The 22,315-nt window shown below is 37.5% G+C and overlaps 1 protein-coding gene across 1 annotated transcript in view; it reads left to right on the top strand.

The window, feature by feature from the left end:
* The window catches only part of PDE4D (phosphodiesterase 4D), a 479,877-nt gene that overhangs the window by 31,095 nt on the left and 426,467 nt on the right, over positions 1–22,315 (top strand). Inside the window, exon 2 of the mRNA XM_075526394.1 lies at positions 4,212–4,447. Within this exon, the coding sequence (XP_075382509.1) occupies positions 4,266–4,447 (182 nt within the window). The 5' untranslated portion in view covers positions 4,212–4,265. The remainder of the gene's footprint in view (positions 1–4,211; positions 4,448–22,315) is intronic.

The raw sequence follows: 22,315 nt of genomic DNA, 5'->3' as shown, positions 1-22,315 counted from the left end.
TTTTTCAGTAGATCATAAATACATAAAATATGTAAATTCATTGATTCCTAAGAATTTTGAAATTATTATTTTATTTCCATATCCATGTTAAAGAAAGAAGAAAAACTATAAATACCAAATAAAACAAGAGTCTTCATTCCTACTTGACCATCCTTATGTTGACAGTTCAAAGTATATACTGCCCTAATAATTTTATCAGGCATTCCAAATTATTTCTTTTTATCACAAAGGCGGTATTATGACATATTATGATACACTACCTTAATATGTATTTCATATATGAGTCCAACCTGTCTAGCTCACATTCATGTGTTAGTGCTGTGAATGTTGGAGCTGAAAAGTCTTTTATGTGCTGATGCTGTGTGTCTTGATTACTTGATACGTCAGTTAAATGCTTTGGAGGCAGCAAGAAGATGGCCAACACCAGCCCTTTTGCTTTTCATATATTTCTTGCATTTCTGAAAATTCAGATCTTTTACAACTAATTTTGATGTTCCATTGTTTGCTGTTTAGCTTTACCCATCTGGTAATTAGGAGCTCATAAAAGTATCATCTCTACCCTCATGTACCTTCATGCTGCGCAATTTGTTTTCTATTTTTGTTTCTATCAAACTGGTTAGTAGTTTTCTTGTCTTTCATATAGTGATACCATTTTAAGTATATCTACATTCAGATACATTACCTGTTCCATCTTCTCTACAGAGCTACACAAATATGAGCTTCTTGGCCTCTATTTGACTTTCTAATATTCCTCATAATAAGACAGAGCCTGGGTCCAAAGAAAAATGTCCTTTGTCCTCAGCATGCTGTTCCTCATCCTTGTATATATGTACATTTACAGAGTCTCTTTTGGATCTCTCTTTGAAGCCCTTTGCATCATCAAACTTCTCTTACTCTGTGTCACTCTTTCCCCTAATATCTTTTGAAGCTCTCAGAAATTCAAAAGTAATCTTATTTATTTACTTACCTTCTGGATTTCTGAATTACTCTGTCTGAGAGTGCCATTTGTTTGATCCCCACCCCCGCCCCCTTTATTGTGGCAAATCTCTCTTAACAGACCACAGTCTTAAAAAGCACTGGTTTGAATTCCAGTCAGGAAACCTGGGCTGGATGAAAAGACTCCTAGGTGGGCACAAAACTAGTTCCATTGCTGGGATCACAGTGCAGAGAATGATGGCTCAGCATCTGGCTGGCAGCTGGTAATGAGCACATCACCATGAGGTGATGCTGAGCCCGTGCTGAAGTGCGGAGTTCGGCACCCAGGCAGGATAACCTGAAGCACCGGCACAGGCGGGCAAGTGACTGACTGGGTCACAACCCTGCTGGAAAGGGCCTGAGGGCTTCAATGGGCTGCAGGGTGGATAGCAGCCAAACAGGGCACTCTTTGTGATAAATAAAACAAACTACACACCAAAGTGACTGTGCTAGTGGATCAAGGGGAATGCTGGGAGCCCAGGAGAGGGCTGCCAGGATGGTCGGGGCCTAGAGCCCATGATCAGTCACGAGCGCTCGAGGGGGCTGAGCTCAGCCTGCCGTGGAGGCGGTGGAAGGCGATCTAATGGCAGCCTGCAGCTACTTGAAGGGGAGTTGCAAAAGACAACAAATGTAGGCTCTTCTCAGCGGTGGCATGATGTTTAAGGAGGAGCAAGGGCCGCTGATTGGGAGGTTGAGACTGAACATCAGGAAAATTGTCTTCATTAGGAACGTGATGCAGCACCGGAGCAGGTTATCCACGGAGGCTGGGGATTTTCTGTTGTTGAAGGTTTTTGAGATTCAGACAAGGCTGTAGCTAATGTGATCTAGTGTTGATGATAGTCCCATTTTGAGCGTGAGGTTGGACTGGACAACCTCATGAGGGCCCTTCCAAACAGCAGTTCTATGATTCTGTGAGTAAACATAATGCTCCTTACAGCTATGTTTCCAAATAAAGCAAAACTAGCAATGCGTGTTTTTCTTCTGTTTTGCCAAGATGAGTAAAATCAATATGATCAACATTTCCTAGTTTAGATGCCCGAGTATTTGTACCTGAATTGGTGGCCTGTTTTTCCACAAATTGATTTAATTTTCCATTGTCATCAAAATATATATTAGGTAGCTATTGTTTGATTTCTCCAAAGCTTGGCTTTAATATTTGGATTTGGAATTCTTCCCTTTCCCTTATGGTTTTCTTTATGCCATAATCTTCTACCTTTCTAATTTTTGCATATGAGTTGAAGAAGTTGCCCAGTGAGTTCATGTGCTCTGTTCAGCTATCTCATTCTGATTGTCTATGGCTGCAATTCAAAGATTTTTATGATTTTCAGAGCTGCCCAAAAAATCAACTGATTAAGTGGATCAAATAACCTCATGTGACAGATTATTTTTAGCTCTGATATCAGCATTCTTCATTTCTTGCAGAGCTATAATTAATTTCATTATTATTTTTTAATTTATTCAGCTGTCTTGAATATCCACTATGCACACACTGAAAATACAAGCCTGAAGTTAAAATTCTCCCTGGATGACTGTAACACATTAATTCTTGTAGTATTTTCACAGTGATTGATTTTGCTGTTGATTTGCTTCAGAGTACGTGCATTAATGTATACCATTTTATAATCTTTGTTTTCTTAAACTACATTACAGCTAGATTAAGAAAAATAGCTAAATTATGAATTTAGATTTTGTGATTAAAAATTTAATTAGAAATAGCTTGCTCACAGCAACTGCTCAAGCTCCGAGTATAAATGGAGCTTATTAATATTACTCATCATGAAAGGTGTTTCATTAATGGCTCTCCCTGTGCACACAGAATAAATACATTGCCATGAAAGGTTTTCTTGCAGGTATGCATCATTCCTCATGAGACAGGTCAAACTGAAGGCCATGTCTGTGCTGTAACTGGAGGTGTGATTGGAAATTGTGGGCATAGTCTGGCTTGCTTTATTTTGTATACCATGTATACCATAATATACATGTGAACTCTAGTTTGGCAGAGGCGAATACTCAGTGTACCAATCTCAGGTATTGTATTGGGACTATGAAGCTATTGATACCTGACATAGGTGGAATAAGATATAGCTACATATGCTGTATTCCTAATTTTTAGTTTAGATGTAGAAAATCTTTAGGCTTGCTCAGAAAATCTTTAGGCTTGGGTTTCTTCACTGGCAAGTAATCAAGGCAATAGGTGCAGACAGTGGTATCTGTGCTGGGGAATTTATCAAGTAATGGTAAAAGACTTTGTGTAAGATGTGGAGAAAAAAAGCCAATTTCTTCTCATTATTACAACAGGCTTCTCAGAATATCAATGCTCTCAGAAAAGTAATTCTTTGATAATTTTCTCGCACAATGGTGAGCTGCTTGTTAAAAGTTCGGAAAACTTTCTGAAGAAATTTTCTCCCCTTTAAATCAATATCAGTTGGAGATTTCTTTCCTGGATTGTCTGCCATTCTTCCATGACCCAGAGAGTATTAGCAGTGGTTTAGATAATTAAATTAACAATAATGTTTACTAATGCTTAGACATAAGATTTCATTAGGGCCTGACCTTCAGAGGTTCTAATTATTCACTGTTTCTAAGCATTACAGTTGTTGTTTTAAGTACTCATCACTTACCATTACCAAGAAATTACTGTGAGCAAGAGAGAAAGATGGGAGTTGGGACAGCTGAGAGAATTTAAGCTGAATTTTCTCCTGTTTTCAGCTGAGAGGTGTGTAGTTGCAAATATCTGACTACTACTTTTATTTTATTATTGGTAATTGGACTCTCACTTCTTCCAAAAGGTAGATGACTTGTAAGGAAACAAGCATATTGTGGGAAAGAAATTTGTCCAATGAGACAAATAGAGTCTAATAGAGTCTAATTTGAGTCTAATTTGTCTAATAGAGTCCTTTTGTCCCCTATACAGGTATGAGTGTATATTTTAGACAGCAATGTATTAGGTTCACGGTTGGACTTGATGATCTTAAAGGTCTTTTCCAACCTATACGATTCTGTGATTCTGTGATTCTGTTAATCTCATCACGAAATAGCTTTCTGTTTGCTTTTAAAACCCCAAATTATCTAAACCCTAGAAACTTTTTACTGCATTTTTTTCATTCTTTTTCATTTTCTCAATAATGATAGTATAGTATAAATAATATTTATAAGGAACTAGCTTATGGAAAGGAATCAAATTAACATTATAGGTATTTTCTTACATGATGGGTGTTTATTTGCCTTGATCGTAGGTTTCAGAAGAAGCTCTGCATCACAGCACTGAGGACGAAGAGTCTTCCCAGGCAATGGAGCCCTATCTTGTGCGGAGATTATCGTCCCGTAACATCCAGCTTCCCCCCCTGGCTTTCAGGCAGTTAGAACAGGCAGACTGGGATAAAAAGAATGATACTGAGACGATCCCAAGGCCCACGACTCTTCCACTGAGGATTCCTCCTCTGATTGCGATTACATCTGCCGAGTCCAGCAGGTAAGGTCCAGCAATTTCTTCTTGATTCGCAATTTTCAGTGGCACGTGCAGGGCAGCAGATGCTACTTCTAGGACAGAAGTTTATTTTAAATAAGTGAAAAAGAAGAATAAAATATTAATATGTAAATTTGTAGCTGACACATGATAATACTGCTTGTAAACCTTTTGGTCATGTCCAAATACAAACACTAGAAAACATTTTCTCTGAACATTACTAATAGTTTATATTCAGAAAGAAGACTTCTGGAGGCTTGAATAACCATTTTTTTCTTATTATAGTAAAGATATGAGCCTTTTTATACACAGAAAATTTTTTACATGATACAGTTTCAAAACAAGTTTCAAGGAATCATGAGAGGATTTTGGCTGCTCCTGTATATCTACATTGTCTGTAATGTAAATAGTTGAACATATTTGGTTATAGTGATTTGTATTATAGTTTCTTTGTATTACAACTGTGACTTCTTATATCATGCATGTTTTCTAGGGTAACCTTTCCAGTTCTTAAATGTTTCTGGTACTATCCTATTTTCTGTTTTTATTTTCCAAAATGTGAATTGTTTAGTATGAAGTTGTTGTTTACAATGGTGGAGGCAGTGCAGCTGGTTGGTAACCTGAAAATATATAAAGAAAAGGAAAGAAGAGCACACTGAGAGCTAAAATGCAGGACTTAAGAACTTTTGGACATATCTTCAGAGAGAATACTGTATTCTGAACAATGTAGCTGTGAAAAGAATGTAGGACTTGTAGTACATGAGAAAAAACATAAGTATTCATTAGGGTGCTATGGCAAAATACTACCTTTAAATTTAATATCACCTCCCAAATCTTGTTTCCATATAGATATCTTTATTTTTGGAATAGGGGAGACCAGTTCTTGAAACATGCTCATAGAAACACTGACTACATCCAAAAAAGCATGTAAAGATTTAGATTGTTTACAAATGTAAATATTGTTTCGAGAGATAAATATAATGTCATTTAGTAAAGTTTTGATGATAGATCGGTGTCTTGATTTTTTTGTTTTCTATCCGTGGAGGCTGGAGAGAAGATTGGTGTGAGATATGGAAGGAAAATAAGTCTAGGTGGAATGATTACAGTTCACATTCCTGGTCTTTCTAAATTTCAGAGTATTTGGCTTTGAAACTTCAATAGTATTTGGGATGTCCTGTGTCAACTGTGTAATATACAGGAGGCACTATGTGTTTTGTTAGCTTTAGTAACACTGCCTAAAAAAAAATATGTTTGTGGTAGAAGGTCAGAAAGCAGAACGAAAAACATTACTTCTGGTCCATGAAAAAGTCTAAGTGATTATAGGTTTCTGGAGACTGCATTATTTTCTAGGCTGGATTCAAATATGCAAGAGAAAGACAGTTTGAAGGGTATTCAAATAAATAATAAACCTAAAACATACTGGTTATTATGGATAGCTATCTGCCATACTCAGAGAATGATCGCTTCTGTGAGAGGCTTCTCTTGTGGCTAAGAATCTGTCCTGGGCATTAAAGAAATAACTTTGTATCCTGCCTATGCCGTTCATTCCGGTGGTTGGTAGAATGCTTTTTGCAACTGGACAAAACAAGATTTATCTACAAGTAAGTTTATTTCTGAGAGTGACAGGGAAACAGCAGATCTACAGATTGTTGAATGGAGTTGCCAAACTGTTTAAACAAACAAACAAACAAATGAAAACTGAACACAACAGCAGAAGCAATTATAATTTTGATGTTTCTTTGTAATATAAAATCTTTAGCTTTTATGATTCTTTCTTAGCTAAAGAGCAATTACGCTTCTACAGGAAGAATATTGTTCAGGAAATTAAATTTCTCTAGATGTTTAGTGCCATTTTTCAGTTGTTAGCTCTCTCAAGCAGCTATGCATTTCCCATTTACGTGCTTGTAATGCCAGTTGAACAGCTGGAGAAAGCTATCCTTTTATCCGGCTTCTTGTCTGTATGAAAGTACACAAACTTAGGGGACCTATTATGTCTGTGGAAATACAGCTTACCTCCATTGCCTTCGAATGTATGGAAATGTGCAGCTGAGAAACGGGAACCAATGTGTGGGTGGGAAACAGGAGGATTCTCTGTCTTGTGGGTGGGTGAAGGCAGAAGAGCATTTGGGTCATAGAAACTCATTCTTGAGGCAGAAGAGTTTCACCACTGAAAACATATTAAATTACAAATGTATGTTTTTGGAGGAATATGCTAAAAGATCCCAAAGATAGCATTATAAAGCATGTTATGCTGTGATTTAAATACCTGGAATGTGCAGAACTAAAAGCAATGCCAGTGGATGTAGTTTATAAAATAAAATATGCATTCTATTCCTAAACACGCACATATGCATGCACGCACACACACACACTCCCTTTTTCACTCCCTTTTTCTCTCTCTTTTTATCTTTACCATGTCTCAGGATTGTTTCTGGTTTTATGTTAGCTTTGTAGATGAATGAGCTACACTAATTCAAACAAAGCTTCTCTTTTTTTTAAAAAAAAAACAGCAAAGTAGATGAAAAACTAGAAAGTAAATGTTCAGTAATGTTTTTCTAAATCTTTCACACTTTGTAAATGCTTCTTCGTCTGACTCTAAGGAGACATCACAGTGTCTTGTAATTCCTTTCACCGTTCTAATTTCTTTCCATGCATACAGGGAGCCAGATTCTGATTTTTTTCACTCAGGTTAAACTGAGACAATAATAAAAATCATTGTTAAGATGAAGGATTTATGTCTTGTATTGAAGTTTCACATGCAAAATTGCTAACATGAGCTATAAAAACAGGTGCTTGCAAATTGATAGACTGCCTGCAGCCGGTAGCAACAGTTACCTTATGAAATGTAACAATTGCCAGACCTTCTATGGGGAGGATTAGAAACAGGCAGGCAATTGCTTTTGATATTTCAGTTCTTCCCTTATTTTAATTTTTTTAAAATAAGCAATATATTTAGCCTGTATATATAGAATATGAAATGGCATTTTACTGTAAGCTAGGATAGCTAGGATATTTGGAGTGTGCGTGTGACTACATGCCTTAAATTTTGCCAGTTTTCCTCAAATAACTGTAACTAAGTTTACCAGAAGTTTTGATATAGGTTACAGCTACAATGCCATTTAAGATGGGATGCACACATAGGAAAGGATCAACAGCAGAATACTTTTGCTTTCACCAAAGCAGCTGGTATTAAAATGGTGGGGGACTGTTATACATGGGAACTTACTTGTTTGAGGACATTTAAGGTATTTGATCTTACCTCCTTTATAATAACTATTTCAAAGAAAGTTTACTTTCCTCTATGTTTATTTTGCCCGGTAACCACAGCTCCCACCCTGATCCAATACTGAAGCAAATATTTACATGATGATAGTAAGTGTGATACTGTAAACTTGATTTTTTCCTTCAAACACCTGAATGTGATTTAGGACAGTTGGTCAAATCTGTGTGTAATGATGGTATTGATTTGTCCAAAGCTTCATGAAATATGATGAAAGTCTATTCAGTCACCTTTGTTATAGAAACTGTCTCTTTGCGTTGTTTAACTCAGAAGAAGAGATGGGATAGGAGAAGACCGGATAGGATATAGATATTCTTGAGCTGGCTGGTCCAGCGTTTGTTGTACTCTGTGAGGTACAATGGCACATATACATGCCTCACTCTCAATGGTACAGATCCAAGGTATCAGAGGCTGATGTAGTCTTTTATTTTCCCTTTAAAGGATAGCTTTTTCAGTGACAAAGGAGCAAACTACTCCAGTTGTTGCTGTGATTCTTCTGTCCTCTTAATACATATGACTGACATAATATGATGGGAAATGTCATGTTCATTGGATGTAAACTCCAGGAATGTAAGAGTATATCATGTACTTGAAGACCTCACTAAAAGGGTTATTTGAAAGCAAAAAAGTTATTTTGGAGTTGAGATGTGGTTAGAAAGGCTTTCAGTACAAAAATATATAAAATAATTTTTTGTGTTTCATTTAGTTACCTGTAATTCAGTATATATAGTCTATCTTCTTACTGTTTACCCTATTCTTTGCTCAAACATAATTTGGGAGAGATTATTATAATTGTACAACATAAGATCTATTTCAAATTGCTTTTCTATTGCTTATGTACATCTGAAAGTGTGTATATTAGTGTTTATGAAACTCTAGGGAGCTACCAGAATGACTTACATGATAGTTAATTTCTGACGTATCTTTTTTGCAATATTCCTTTTGTCCTAATTTATCAGTTTTTCCTTAAATTAAGTTCTGTGGATTAGATAGGCACTGTACGGCTTAAAAACTTCTGTGTTTTATTATCCATTAAAGAAGCAATCAAAGCTCTCTATATTGAAAATCAGATAAAACCTTGACTTAAATTATCCCCAGTTTTTCTTTCTGCCCTTTAAAGATGCACTTAAACTTTTTAATATCTGTTTTTGAAAGGAAATATTAGAAAATTGTTATTACCATCATCAATGTAAGTTTGATACTATGGCAATACAGACTGAGTCTCCTAATTTCGAACTAAATGTGTCTTAATGTCTACCACTTGCTTGCTCATTGTCTTCCCCTGTCAGAGTAATACCTCAAAGACTAGATTTTGTCTTCTCTAGTCAGGGCAAGAAAAGCTTTTCCAAATGTTAAATGACTGAAATTTGTGAATCCTGAGCCATAATTTGGCAATTATTCACTTACTATACCAGCAAAGTATGTTTAAAAAAACAGCTAGAATTCTAGAATCTCTGAGTGTTAGAGAGACATGATGAAAGCAAGGACATTGGACCTTAGCAGAATAACGTGTAATGAAAATAAAAGCTGGGGCAAAGCTACTTTTCAGATTTATTTATTTGCAACTCAGTAGGGTAGTGTCTGTAGTGAAAATAAGTGGAATTATAGTTTACCTAGTGCTGAAAGAGGGAAAAAAAAAAGAAAATTTGCTATTTAATTTATTTTTTAACTCAGAATTGTGATCTTGGGCCTGCCAAGCTGTAGCTCTTCTCAGGAAGATTCTCATGGGTCTAGGCTGTTTTCAACAGCAGCTGTGTTGCATGACTCACCTGCCAGTTAAGAATAATGAAAAACAGCACAATAATTCTTAGCACTTTTATTACACATTTCTTTATTTTAAAAGCATTTTAAAAGCAAATTCTCATGTTACCTTTGGGAGATCAGCTAGTGAGCAAGTAGTGTTATTTTCATTTTATGCATAGGAAAACTTGCACGCAAAGGGGAGTGCAACTGGCCAAGGCTACAGAACAAACCAGTAATCAAATCATTAACAGAATTCAAGAGGTTTTGGCTCCTGGTTTTGTGTCTAGCCTATACTACCTGTTGGAAAGCTGAGGGTGGAGCCTGGGGAAATTAAAGATGCCTCAAGTTTATCTCAACCTTTAAAAATAAACTTAGCATGTCAAGGAGAATTTTACTGACCAGGTATGAGAAGGTATTTAATTGTTATTAGTAGGAGTTAAACACACAACTGTTGTTATGCATCCAGACTCACACTGAACCTATGTTTCTACCGTACTGACTCAGTCTCATCAAACTCTATCTGACTGCAGTGTTGTAGTAGTCACTTTAGCATTAGTATCAAGGCTGGCTGAAGTCTTATGCCCCAAGAACTTTCACCTAGATCCATGGACTGTGCACTGAACTTTTACTTGGCTACATGAAGGAAGGCCCCCAAAACTGGTGCAAACCAGAAAGATAAGGAGGCTTCAACCTTAGCAGAAGCTGCAATCTTAGAGATAAGAGAGGAATCGGCCCACCTAGAGACAATTAAAGGGCCCAATGAAGAACGGGAAGACCCCAGACCCTGATACTACTATTGGTCTGAACTGTCTCCTGAGGGGAGGAGAATTTAGATTTTACGGGTATAATTGCCGAGGGATTTCTTTGTTCTGGGTCCCTCTCCGGAGGCACCCAGCTCGAGCTGTTTTCACTGCTGTACCAATAGATTCATCTGGTGTACGTTGTATTAGAGACTCTGCTTCGGGAAACCTAGGGTCAAGCCAGAGGGGAGAGGAAGCGCCGGAGAGTGAGTGTGTGTGAGCGAGGAGTCAAAAAGGGGCACCCGTCAGCTCAGTGGAGCTGCTGCTGTGAAGGGACTCAGGTCCTAGCAGTTAAAGTCTCGGGTGGTGAGTGTGCGACTGCCTGAATGGTGTGAGAGTGCTTGGGCAGCAGCTTCTCCTTTAACAGCCGTATCTGTTACAGAGAAAAGTGTATTTAATTAGTGTGGAAACCAAAACTGAGTCAGCATTTAAGCTCAGATCTATCAGTGGGAAAAATCAGTGAGAATTTGTAAGGTTAAGTGGACGTTAGAAGCCTTAATGTTTTGTGGCATCCACGCCTGGGCTTTTAAGAGAGTCTTCTGTTCTCGTGACCAGCATCAGCAATTTCTATGTTGCTATATGTATTCTGGAATCATTTTGGAGAACAACTTAAAAATAATTCTGTTGGCCAAGACTTGCATTGACTAGGTGCTGAAGCGAGGTAAGGAAGCTGTGAAGGTGGCAGGTCCCATACCAGAATACTTGCATAATAGTAATTCTTAATACTTGTGGAAAACTTCAGGTCTCACACTTATCTCCAACTTCTCATCTCCCAAAGGAAAGGATTATTTTAATTTATGCCTAGCATTAAGTGGATAATTTAGATCTGATGCACAGGTAGACTATGGAAGACAGCAGGTACTGTGTCCAGTCCAGCATTAGCCATTCTGAAATCCTTTTTAAAAAACAGAATTTTGATTAAATGCTACCTTTTTATTCAGCAGTGGTAAAATTTCCAATTTTTCAATGATAAAAATGACCTCTTTGCCTTTTGAAATCATTATTTATATAGCATAGACTGGAAACAGACAACACTGTAAATTGTGGATGAATAATGTGTATGTGTGCATGTATTTTCTAGTTTAAGAAAAAAAATGTACAACTACTATTTAAAATAGGCATTTTGAAATAGTTACTTTTAATCAATAGATATATCTGAAAAAATCTAAAACGTGGTCTTTGACTGCAGGGTTATATAATTAGCAGATAAAGTTTGAGATAAACTTTTTAAAAGTCAGGTAACAGCAGATAATAGGTTGAGCTGAGGTTATTTCTTGCCTTTGCTGAACTTTATATGATCCCTGTCATGCCATTCCTCCAGCTTGCCAAGACCCTGTGAATGGCAGCCCTCCAGTGTATCAGGTGCTCCCACCATTCTGGTGTCACCTGCAAACTTGCTGAGGGTGCATTACATCTTCCTGCCCAGGCAGTTGTTGAAGGTGTTACTCAGTCTTGGCTCCAGTATTAACTCCTGGGGAACTTCGTTCTTACCTAACTGCTGCTTAGATTTGGAACCACTTACCCACTACCTTTTGAGCCTGATGGTTCAACCAGTTTATTGCCTGTCTTGTAGTCCACTCATCTAGTCTGTATGTTTCCTGCTTGGCTACAAGGTTTCAGTGAAAGTCTGTCAAAAACCTTGCTGCTGCTGCTCTTGTCTTTCACAGAGCTAGGAATTTCTTCATGAAAGTCGCATTTGTCACATATGATTTGCCCTTAGCAAATTAATGCTGAGTGTTCCCAATCTTTTCTTGTCCTTCATATGCTTAAAAATGAATTCCCAGAGAACTTGCTCAATAACCGTCCCAGGATTTAAGATGAGGCTGGAGCGGCCTGTAGTTCCCTGGGTCCTCTTCCTCTCCCTTTTAAAGATGGTCCTACCATCAGATCTTTTCAGGCCACTGAGGCCTCTGCTGATCGCCACAACTTTTCAAAGATGAAAAATAGGACATGGCCTCACAATGACATTGACCAGCTTTTTCAGCACCGTTGGATGCATCCCACGTGGTCCCAGGAACTTGAACATGGCTGATTTACTTAAGCAGAACCTAACTTGATTTTTCCTTACAGTGGGTGGTACCTTCTACTCCCCCAAACTTTCCTTCTGGGCAAGGTGACCTGGGAGGCCTGAAAGCAGACTTTGCCAGTAAAATAAGGCAAAGAAGGGTTTGAATACTTCATCCTTTTCCATGTCCTTCATCACTTGGTTGCCTACTCCATTTAGTGGCAGGCCCACATTTTCCTTTTTCTTCTTTTTGCCTTTGATGTACCTTTTTGTTGCCCTTCATCTCCATTGCCAGGGTTATCTACAGCTGAGCTTTGACTTTACTGATGCCATTCCTGAAAAGCCAGGTGATACTTCCGTATTCCTCCTTGGAAATGTGTTTTTTCTTCCACCTCCTGTACTTTTGCTTTTTGCATTGCATCTCTATCAGAAGTTCCCTGTTCAGCCAATTTGGTGTCCTACTATTGTTTCTAAGCCTTTAATCACAGTTTATCCAGCATACTACAGGAAAGTGAGTCACTGGCTGATTATGTAGGATTTTTATGATAAAATATTATTTTAATTTTCAATTATTATTACATTTCTGTATGCATTCCATAAACAAGAGGGATTTCTTAATGTGACTACACTCTGTTCTCTGTTTTTCCCTTCACATAATTAGGTGCTGTTCTGTTAAACAGAGTAGAGGAGACTGTTTTCTTGTTTCGTAGCTGATTTGATTGTAGGTATAAAGAGACTGGTCATTTGCTAAGTGATCTCTTTAAATGATTTCTCCTGATGATTATTCCTAGTCTGTTGCTCACTTATCTGCTTAGATGATTATTGGTGCCAAGGTCTACAGCTGCAATGGCTCACCTTGCAAGGGAAAGCTCAAAAATTAAAAGACTTCTTCTAATTATAATTGGATAGACTTGCAGTGAGGTAGGGGAAGGCTGGGAATTCATTAATATTAGCTTTACTTTCTGTGCCATAAGTGGAGGAGGTATTATGTTAATAGTTTGTAAAAGATTTCTACTTTTCAGGTATTGTCTTTTTTGAGCAGTTAACCAAATAAAATAGCAGTAAAATAGTTATTTTGTTAAAATATTTTTTTGAGCAATCACCCAAACCCAAGCACACACAGAATGTTTCATTCACTATTGAAAATGCAGTGTGAAAAGAAATGCGTAACAAAATAATCTCTTAATATATACTTTTTCACTATGCCATATTAATCTCAATTTAGAGATGACAAAATCAGAAAGCTGATCCAATTAGAGGAATACATAGTGTCTTCCTTACGAGAATTTTTTCATGTTGTAAATTGTCACTTTAGACTAGTTTCACTATTGAAGATGTCTTGGGCTCTTTCTGATTTGCATTTCAATCATCCCTACAGCAGCAGCTTATAAATACAAACAAGAAACCTGCTGGACTGTCACGGGCACATAAAGCTCAGGGAGACAGGAATCACTTCAGGAGGGTGATCCAGCCAGCAGCTGTGGGTAAATCCAGCCTTTAGAACAATTCCATCCAAGCTGACTTGGCCTGGAAGGACATGGTGAACCACTGACGGAGAGCACAGAGCAGCTCAAAGGCACCTCATATGGTTGTGTGCAGAATAGTGCCTAGCATCTGTGCAGTCTATGCATACCTGGGAGAGAGAATCAAAGTAGAAGCATATTAATTCTGAGCATTTACGTGACCCAATCTTTCTATAGGTCTGTGTGCACTGTCACTGTTTGTATCATCTCATTAATGCTGATTAGAGGTTATATTTTTTCTCATGTATTCCTTTCTATAAATCAGCAGAAGTGACAATGTGGTGCACAGGCAAAGGATCTGGGCTATGTAGCGAATCAAGTTGTCAGCATTCCCTACCTCTCTTGCTTCAGTACAATCCTGTGTGGAGACAAGCATCTTCTCACATAACCTAACAATTAGTACACACAATTCATAATAAAATTGGATGCTACTTTATAGCCTTATTATATTTATAACTTAAAACATACCTGGCTAAGGAAATCCTCTGAGAAGAAAGCTGATGGATTTTGGGAGGTTACTTGGGAAGGTCTGCCTTGGTAAGCATATCAACTATGCCTGTTCTGTTCTTTCTTTTGTCAGGTACCTGCTTACGGGCAGTTCGGGTTACAGGATGTTGGCTAGAAAGACACTTGGTCTGGCTAAGTATGGCCATTCTCACATAAAATGGATTGTAATAGTTTCTCTTTTCTAGACCATTGTCATCTGTTCATGATATGCATTCCTTCAACTTGGTTCTGCACAATTTTCATCTGTCTTCAGACCATTAGTAACCATAACTTTACTAATAAAGTTGTATTTGTACATAAGCATATGCATAGTAAGGCCTTCATTTGTTTTATGATCAGATGAGTACAGATTTAGAATTACAAATTTACTTTATATCTTTCAAACATATTTCCAGTAACATTTCACATTACAAACAAAAAATGCAGTTAATGTAGATGCCAAATCTCATTTTGAAATTTGAACATTTAACGCCTTTAAGGGTTGCTGTTTAAATAGTGTACAATATCACATCCAAATATATATATAATATTTTAGATAGTGGTGATTAGGCATTTCATTTGCAGGATCACACACTATTAGAATAGAATGAACATTTTATAATGCAACACTTTTATCAAAATGCTGTTTCATTAAATTATATAATTTTTGTTGAAACTTTATTTAGAGCAAAAAATTATTTTGTATTCTTACAGATGGAACTTATTTTTTCTCTTCACTCTGGAGCAATTTTTTTTATTTGAAAAATGTAGTCTCTTATTAAATAGAAAGCTCAAATGCAGAAAGTAAGATTTGAATTTATTGAGATGATGCTTTGATTCCCATTAAAAAATTTAAGAGGAAAATTCATAGAGCAGATAATGAATAATATTCCAGATGGGAACACAGGGGAATAAATGTTTTTTTCTGGAAACAGGAGGAAGTTGATTTCTTCACAATTGTAATCAAAATGATACTTTGAAATTATCAAGCATAGAAAGCAATTTCCACATACATGTTTTATATTAGGTGTATTCTCAGAGAACAGCCTGTTAAGTTCATTCACTTATCTACTGAGTTTATTCTTCTGTTCTAGTCTAAGCCTCCAATCTTTCTTCTGATTCTTTTAAGCATCCTAGTTACAGTTTTCCCTTTCACTTCAGATGAAGGCTCAACATTAGTTCTCTGAAAAGTAAACAAATCAGATCCTCTTGGGACTTAAATATACCATAATTTTTGCTCTCCTTAAAATGGTATTCATTCTTTAAAAGAGATAATGTCTATAAAATGGAGATGAAAAGAAAGGACTTCAAAATTATCTTGCAAAAATATATGGGCAGATACTTTCTAGTTCTTGTAACAGCAAAGACAATAGAAGAGCCAAGCTGTGAAAAGCTGTAACTCCGGTTTTACCCCTTTCCCAGCAGTGAACCAACTTTATGAGATGTTTTTCATAGGTCTGTTGCTTGAACTTCAGAGTACAGAGTGCAAATGTGGGCCTTATCAGAGGATCTACGCCATGTGACAGAGTAAGATCTGGTTGACTGCTATTACTTTCAACAAAATAAGTTTCTGTGCAATCACAAGTAATGGCTATGTAATGGTCTCATTCTGTTCTCTCTTGCCACATCCCTTCTCAACTATAATTTTCTTTAATTCAAAAGTAACTCTGGTCTTCTTTCTGGTATAGGTGACAGAGTGATTAAATGCAACAGTTTGACAATGAGAAATGTGTGAATAGAGGGCTGCAGAATCTCACAGACTCTACAATAAAAGGTTTCATTACAACAGTCTGTGTCCTTATCAGGTCTAACATGTTAGACATGTCTGCATGTCCCTAACAGAAAATAAATGTGTGGTGATAAGATAATTTTTGATAGCTATGTATGATTTGAAATTCATTGAACATGCAGAAATTGAGACTTTTCAATGGAGACCAATCAGTAGTGTGGATTTTCAGCTGCTTTTATCTAGTTTTATGCTCGAGCAATTGGATTTTTATGACAACTTTGTCGGAGAAGTTTGAGGGAATTGTGTCTTTCTCTGACTGCAACCTTGCTGCAATATTTCCTTCCTTAGTTTCCTTCTGTTACTCTGTTTTGTCTCATATCTCCTTTCTCCTCCAGATGTTTACATCTTTCTGATGCTTACAGGTGTTTATTATAATCTCTGTCACTGTCTAAAACATCTATTAATCATACATATTCTGCTTTTCTTGGTCTGCCACAATGTAAGACAGTTGTCTTTCAGGTTCTGTATAATTTTTGTAACTATTTCTCATGGTTGGCAGAAGACCTGAGTTCAATGTGTTTTGAAATTATCACCACTGGACACATGCATGATTGATAGAGAACATTGAGTAGACTGTATCAAGTAACTTATACAATGTATAAAGTAAGTTATACAATACTCAGCACCGTGGTTTCCAAGCGATTTTATGACAATGAAATTATAGAAACTTTTATGCAGTTCTGGAAAAAGAATTGTCAGCTTTTTCTTGGGTAATGTAAATACAAGTGTGAATAGCACAACTTTTTTTTTGTATATACAAAGAGAACTACAGCAAGATATTAAATAATCAGTAGTAAAACTTGATATCCTAGTAATTTTCCTCAGTCAAAGGTCTAATCTGATTTTATAATTGCAAGAGTAAAACATATGAAATAATCCTCAGCCCTAAATGTTTCTTTTGAGATGCTTCATTTATTATGTATGCATGAATCAGTAGCAACTGCTCTTCTTCATCAAATGTGAATATATAATTGTGCGTTTTGATTCACAGATTAATTGGTATAAATCTGGACAATAACTATACCTTTGTCATCTTTGATGCTAAAATTTCTTGATGTAGAATACACTTGCAAAGCCCGATTGTTCTGCACATAGAGATGGTGGCAAAATCCTGTTTAATTAAATGGGGACAGGATGCGGCCTACACAGAGGTACTAAAAGCTGTGTGGGAGATTAATGTAATGTCATCAGTAGTCTGGGGTTTCCTCTGGAGACTGTTCTGTAAATTTAGCCTTAATTGAAAACAGAGAAAAAAAAGATCTGAAGATTTTCTCTGTTAAGTATAAATGACATGCTAGCTTAAAGTAAATAATAATTATTTAAAAACTTACAGAATTATGATATTTTTATTATAGTAGAGGAGGAAATCACCAAAAGTGAAGGAGGTATGGAAAAAGCCTGTAAAATCCCAGCATTACGATAATAACATAAAATAAGCAGTGTTGATTTCTCTGGTAGTTTAAAAATCTTTAAGCTCTTCATTAACTTGCTTGTATTTCAGATGATTGTCATTGATTTCCTGGATAAACCAGAGGCTAGATGTACTCTGTCATCATTTTTTAGAGAAGACTTACACAAAATAAAGTAGAAGTTGCTAACCTGAAAAGCAGCTGCATCATTGCAGATGAATATACTTTAGAGTTCTAGTTTATTGTTTAGATTTCTTTCAACACAGGTTAGTACTGAATTTGTATTAGAAGCTTTTCTGTGGTTCTGATGACCTCACCTCTCAGGATTTTTCTTCTTGCCAAATGCCCTACTGAGTAATGGAATCATGGCTGTTGCACTTTTTGGGATCTCCATTACAGCCATGAATAGAACCTGAGCATCCTGAATCCCAGTTCAAATGTAAGTGGCATTTCAATTACAGGCTGAGTTGAAGATCCATTATTCCTTTGATGCTCTTGGAAATGTGTGCTTGCCCTTACACAATACTTGCTGACAGATGTGAAATCTGCAATTTCTGAGAAAGGTGAGGAACTGGTAGGAGTTGCTAGATGTAAGAGTTTTCCCTAGATTTGAAGACAGCCACTTTGATATTGGGTTATTTTGTCTATCTTTGAGACACCTTGAATTTTGAAAAAAACCCCAAACAACTGTTAAAAATAGTAGCGAGAGCAATCTACCAAAGACCAAGTAAAGGTGAAAAACAGACCTTCCTGACCTGTGATATAAAAATCCAGAAAAGTAAACACTAACCTTTTCAAGATCTTTTAAGAGGATTGAATGGGAGTAGCCCAAGATAATCAGAATAGTAAAATCAGAGAACATGTATTTCAAAGATAATTGAAATACAATTGTAGATGTTGCAATTTTCTAAGAACATTTGAGGTTTCTGCTTGTTTGCTTGAACATGTTCCACTGGCAGCTAGATAGCTAAGAATGATTGAAGTCAGAGACATCCAAGCCTAAAACTTTTTAATTTAGACCTTTGAAAATCTGCAGTGCAATTGACAATGCAACATTTTTTTCAGTCTCAGAGTGCCAGCACCAGTAAAAAAAATTTGCAAAGCCTCTCTAGAATGCTTTCTAATGAGCCCTAATCATAGTGCGGGATAAGAGAAGTTATATTCGTGGCAGTCCTGTAATACAGGACAACAGCAATTGCTACTGTCTTTTGCACCAATTCATGAGATGCTATTAGCATTACAGTGAGAGGAATTGTTTTGGGTGCTCTCTTTTGGCTTTGAATTCTATTTAGAAATCCAATAATAAAAATTTTTTTGCTGATCATCAGCGTGATTCCAGGAGGTAGGACTGGCAGCTTTAACACAGGGAATTCAGTAAGTGTTATGTGGTTTGTTTAATTATAAATTAAAATAACTTTAAAAAATACAGATAGCTTAGAAAGTTTATTAGAAAAAAACCCTACACTCCATAAAAAATTTTGAAGATATTTGGAGAAATCTCACCCTGCAAAACACAGAAAGTTAAATTTATAAGCCAAGATTAATTGTGGTAAGGGTTTTGCCAAGAAGCACAGTGAAGACAAGCAAAGAAATCTCATGGAAAAGCTATGCTACCAGTTTTCCACCTTGTGTCAAGTCTAATAAAATATGCATAGAGTATTACTGAAGTAACACAGAGTACCAAGGAACTGTGATGAGAATAAGTAAATGATGCTGTTGAAATTGTTTAAATTACCATCATTACTCTCCTGTATGGCATTTTCCATAGGGAAGATCAAGACCTGTATGATGCTTAATAGCTGCATTGTTACTTAAACATAAACTTATCTATTATATGATGTGCTTAACTAAGAATTAAGAGGGCATGTCACAACCTACTGAAGAATGCAAAAAGCTGTGGAAAAGGTAGCATGGATAAAAGAAAACAAAGTAGAAATATTGTTGCTACCAGTAGAGTGGTGTAAGAATATGAACTAAGAATATGAACTTCACTTAGAGGATATAGTTGCATTTTTTTTCTCTCGATGATTTCAACTGAAACTGCCCAACACTTTCTATTTATGATAGCGTTTACTGTCAGCAATTATTTCAGTAATTAAAGCAGTAAGTGGATTATGATTTCTTTCCCAGTACTATATCTCAGTCAGAGAAATCATAAGTATTGAGATACAGGTGGTGGTTTTTCCTTCAGCATTAAATGAACATTAGCTATCCATCATGAACAAGATCCAAACCAGATGATTTCGTTGCCTGAGTGATCAGTGGCACTCAAAGTCCTGATTCCCTGAAGTATGATCTGTTTGCTCATTTGAAGAACCTGAGGACAGAACTTAGTGTTCCATATTTTATGATACCTAGCAGATTGTAAGAAAATAAACCTGTACTTAATTTATTCAGTAGGTAGATATTGCAATATTCATTGCTTCCTACAAGGATGTAGATTACACAAGTTTTTGGGAAAGTATTCATGACCAACTTTTTATGTGCATGGAAAGCTGCTGTATTGTTCATGAACACCCTAATGATACTGAATATATGAACATTTCTTTCTTTGAAGGGTTCACTTTTAAAAAAATGCCGAGACCCACAACCTCCAAACCACCAGTAACAAAAATGCAAAGATAAAATCTTAGAAGTGTTCCCCATTAATCGTGAGATGTTAATCACATTCTAACAATAATGTTAGGCACTGATAGTTTCCAATATCTCTGACCCCTTCTTAATCCCTTTTTGAGTACAAATTTAACATCTCCTGATTGCACTGGACCATGTTAGTAGAAGCAGCATGTAGTCACACCTCTTGATTGCACTGGACCGTGTTAGTAGAAGCAGCATGTAGTCACACTGCTCTAAAAGAGGTAGTAATTTCTAAGTCTACTATTCGTGCCTCTGTAAGGCTCCATTGATGAGATAGAGGGGAAACAGGACAACAGTGCTTCAGTGAATGCTGACCGGAGAGAGACACAGCTGGGAATGGTTTCAGAGTTTCTCCTCCTTGTGATTGCTGCCTTGGATAGTCACAACCTGGCTAGCATCCCTATAGGCTTTATAAACCCAGCAAATATCAAGCAGAACTTCAACTTCTGTTTTTTTTAAAGGAGTGAAAAGTAGTTTTTAATAGTTTAATCTTTCTCTGTTTCCGTCCGATGAAAGTACTGGTGAGAGAAAAGAGAGGGTTGAAGAGAACGATGTGGGTGCTAGCTGAAGTGATAAGATAGGATCAAAGCATTTGTCGTGGTTTAGCCCCAGCCGGCAACTAAGCACCACGCAGCCGCTCGCTCACTCCCCCTCGGTGGGATGGGGGAGAGAATCGGAAGAGCGAAAGTAAGAAAACTCGAGGGTTGAGATAAAAACAGTTTAATAGGTAAAGCAAAAGCCGCGCACACAAGCAAAGCAAAACAAGGAATTAATTCACTACTTCCCATGGTCAGGCAGGTGTTCAGCCATCTCCAGGAAAGCAGGGCTCCATCACGCGTAACGGTTACTTGGGAAGACAAACGCCATCACTCCAATGTCCCCCCTTCCTTCTTCTTCCCCAGCTTTATATACTGAGCATGACGTCATGTGGTATGGAATAGCCCTTTGGTCAGTTTGGATCAACTCTCCTGGCTGTGTCCCCTCCCAGCTTCTTCTGCACCTGGCAGAGCACGGGAAGCTGAAAAGTCCTTGACTAGTACAGCAGCAACTAAAACATCTCTGTATTATCAACACTGTCTTCAGCACAAATCCAAAACATAGCCCCATACCAGCCACTACGAAGAAAATTAACTCTGTCTCAGCTGAAACCAGGACAGTATCCACCCCTTATTCCATACCATTTACGTTATGCTCAGGTCTCACACTATTCAATACATTCTCATTACCCACCATCACCCTTCCCATCCTTTGATATAATACACACATATCATTCCCTTAGTCTATGGACCACCCCTACAAAATATTTGTAAAATGACCATAAATGTCCACAAAATGTCCACTGAGTTCATTTAGTCCATGACTTTGGGCTTCATCTCTTATGGTTGTTACTCAGGACAGGAGAGGTGGTGTGTTTCTTGGGGTTATTGGGCACCAAAGCCAGCTCAGGTCAGGTCACTGCTGCACTTGCACTGCTTCTTGTAAGGCTTCTCCTCCATTGGTTCAGGTGGTTCCGGCTGTAGTAATTCCTATAACATGCAACTCAAATCATGGGTTACAACAATTTAAAGGTATATCTATTACAATGTCCACCCCTGGTCCTTTTGGACCAGGTTATGAGGTTTAACATTGCAATGAAGTCCTCCCCTTGCCCCTGCTCCAGCTTGGACTTATCCACAGAATGCAGTACCTTCAGAAGTAAACTTGCTCCAACATGGCCTCATGCACAGCCACTGATGCTTCAAGGTGTACCTGCTGCAGCATGGACTTCATCCACAGCCACAGATGCTTCGAGGTATACCTGCTGCAGCATGGACTTCATCCACAGCCACAGATGCTTCGAGGTGTACCTGCTGCAGCATGGACTTCATCTACAGCCACAGATGCTTCGAGGCGCACCTTATCCAGCGTGGACTTATCCTTGGACCACAATCCCTTCAGAGCTATACCTGCTGTGGCACAGACATAACCATGGCCACAGACGTTTCAAGATATACGCTGCTCTGGCATGGGCTAATCCATGGGCACAGACGCTTCGGGGTGTCCTGCTCCCACGTGGATTCATCCACAGGTCACAGTCCCTTCGACTCGAGTTCACAGCGGAGTTCCAGCCTGTCCAGTACAGCAGCACAGAAACAGCAGCAATGCCCTGGCCATCTGCCAGCCCAGGCGCAAGGCTATTGCTGTTATCAAAGTGTTCCCAGG

Source organism: Mycteria americana, chromosome Z, assembly GCF_035582795.1.
Source record: "Mycteria americana isolate JAX WOST 10 ecotype Jacksonville Zoo and Gardens chromosome Z, USCA_MyAme_1.0, whole genome shotgun sequence".
Taxonomy (NCBI): domain Eukaryota; kingdom Metazoa; phylum Chordata; class Aves; order Ciconiiformes; family Ciconiidae; genus Mycteria; species Mycteria americana.
Note: the sequence above shows the minus strand (reverse complement) of the source record. Positions and strands in the feature narration are given on the sequence as shown.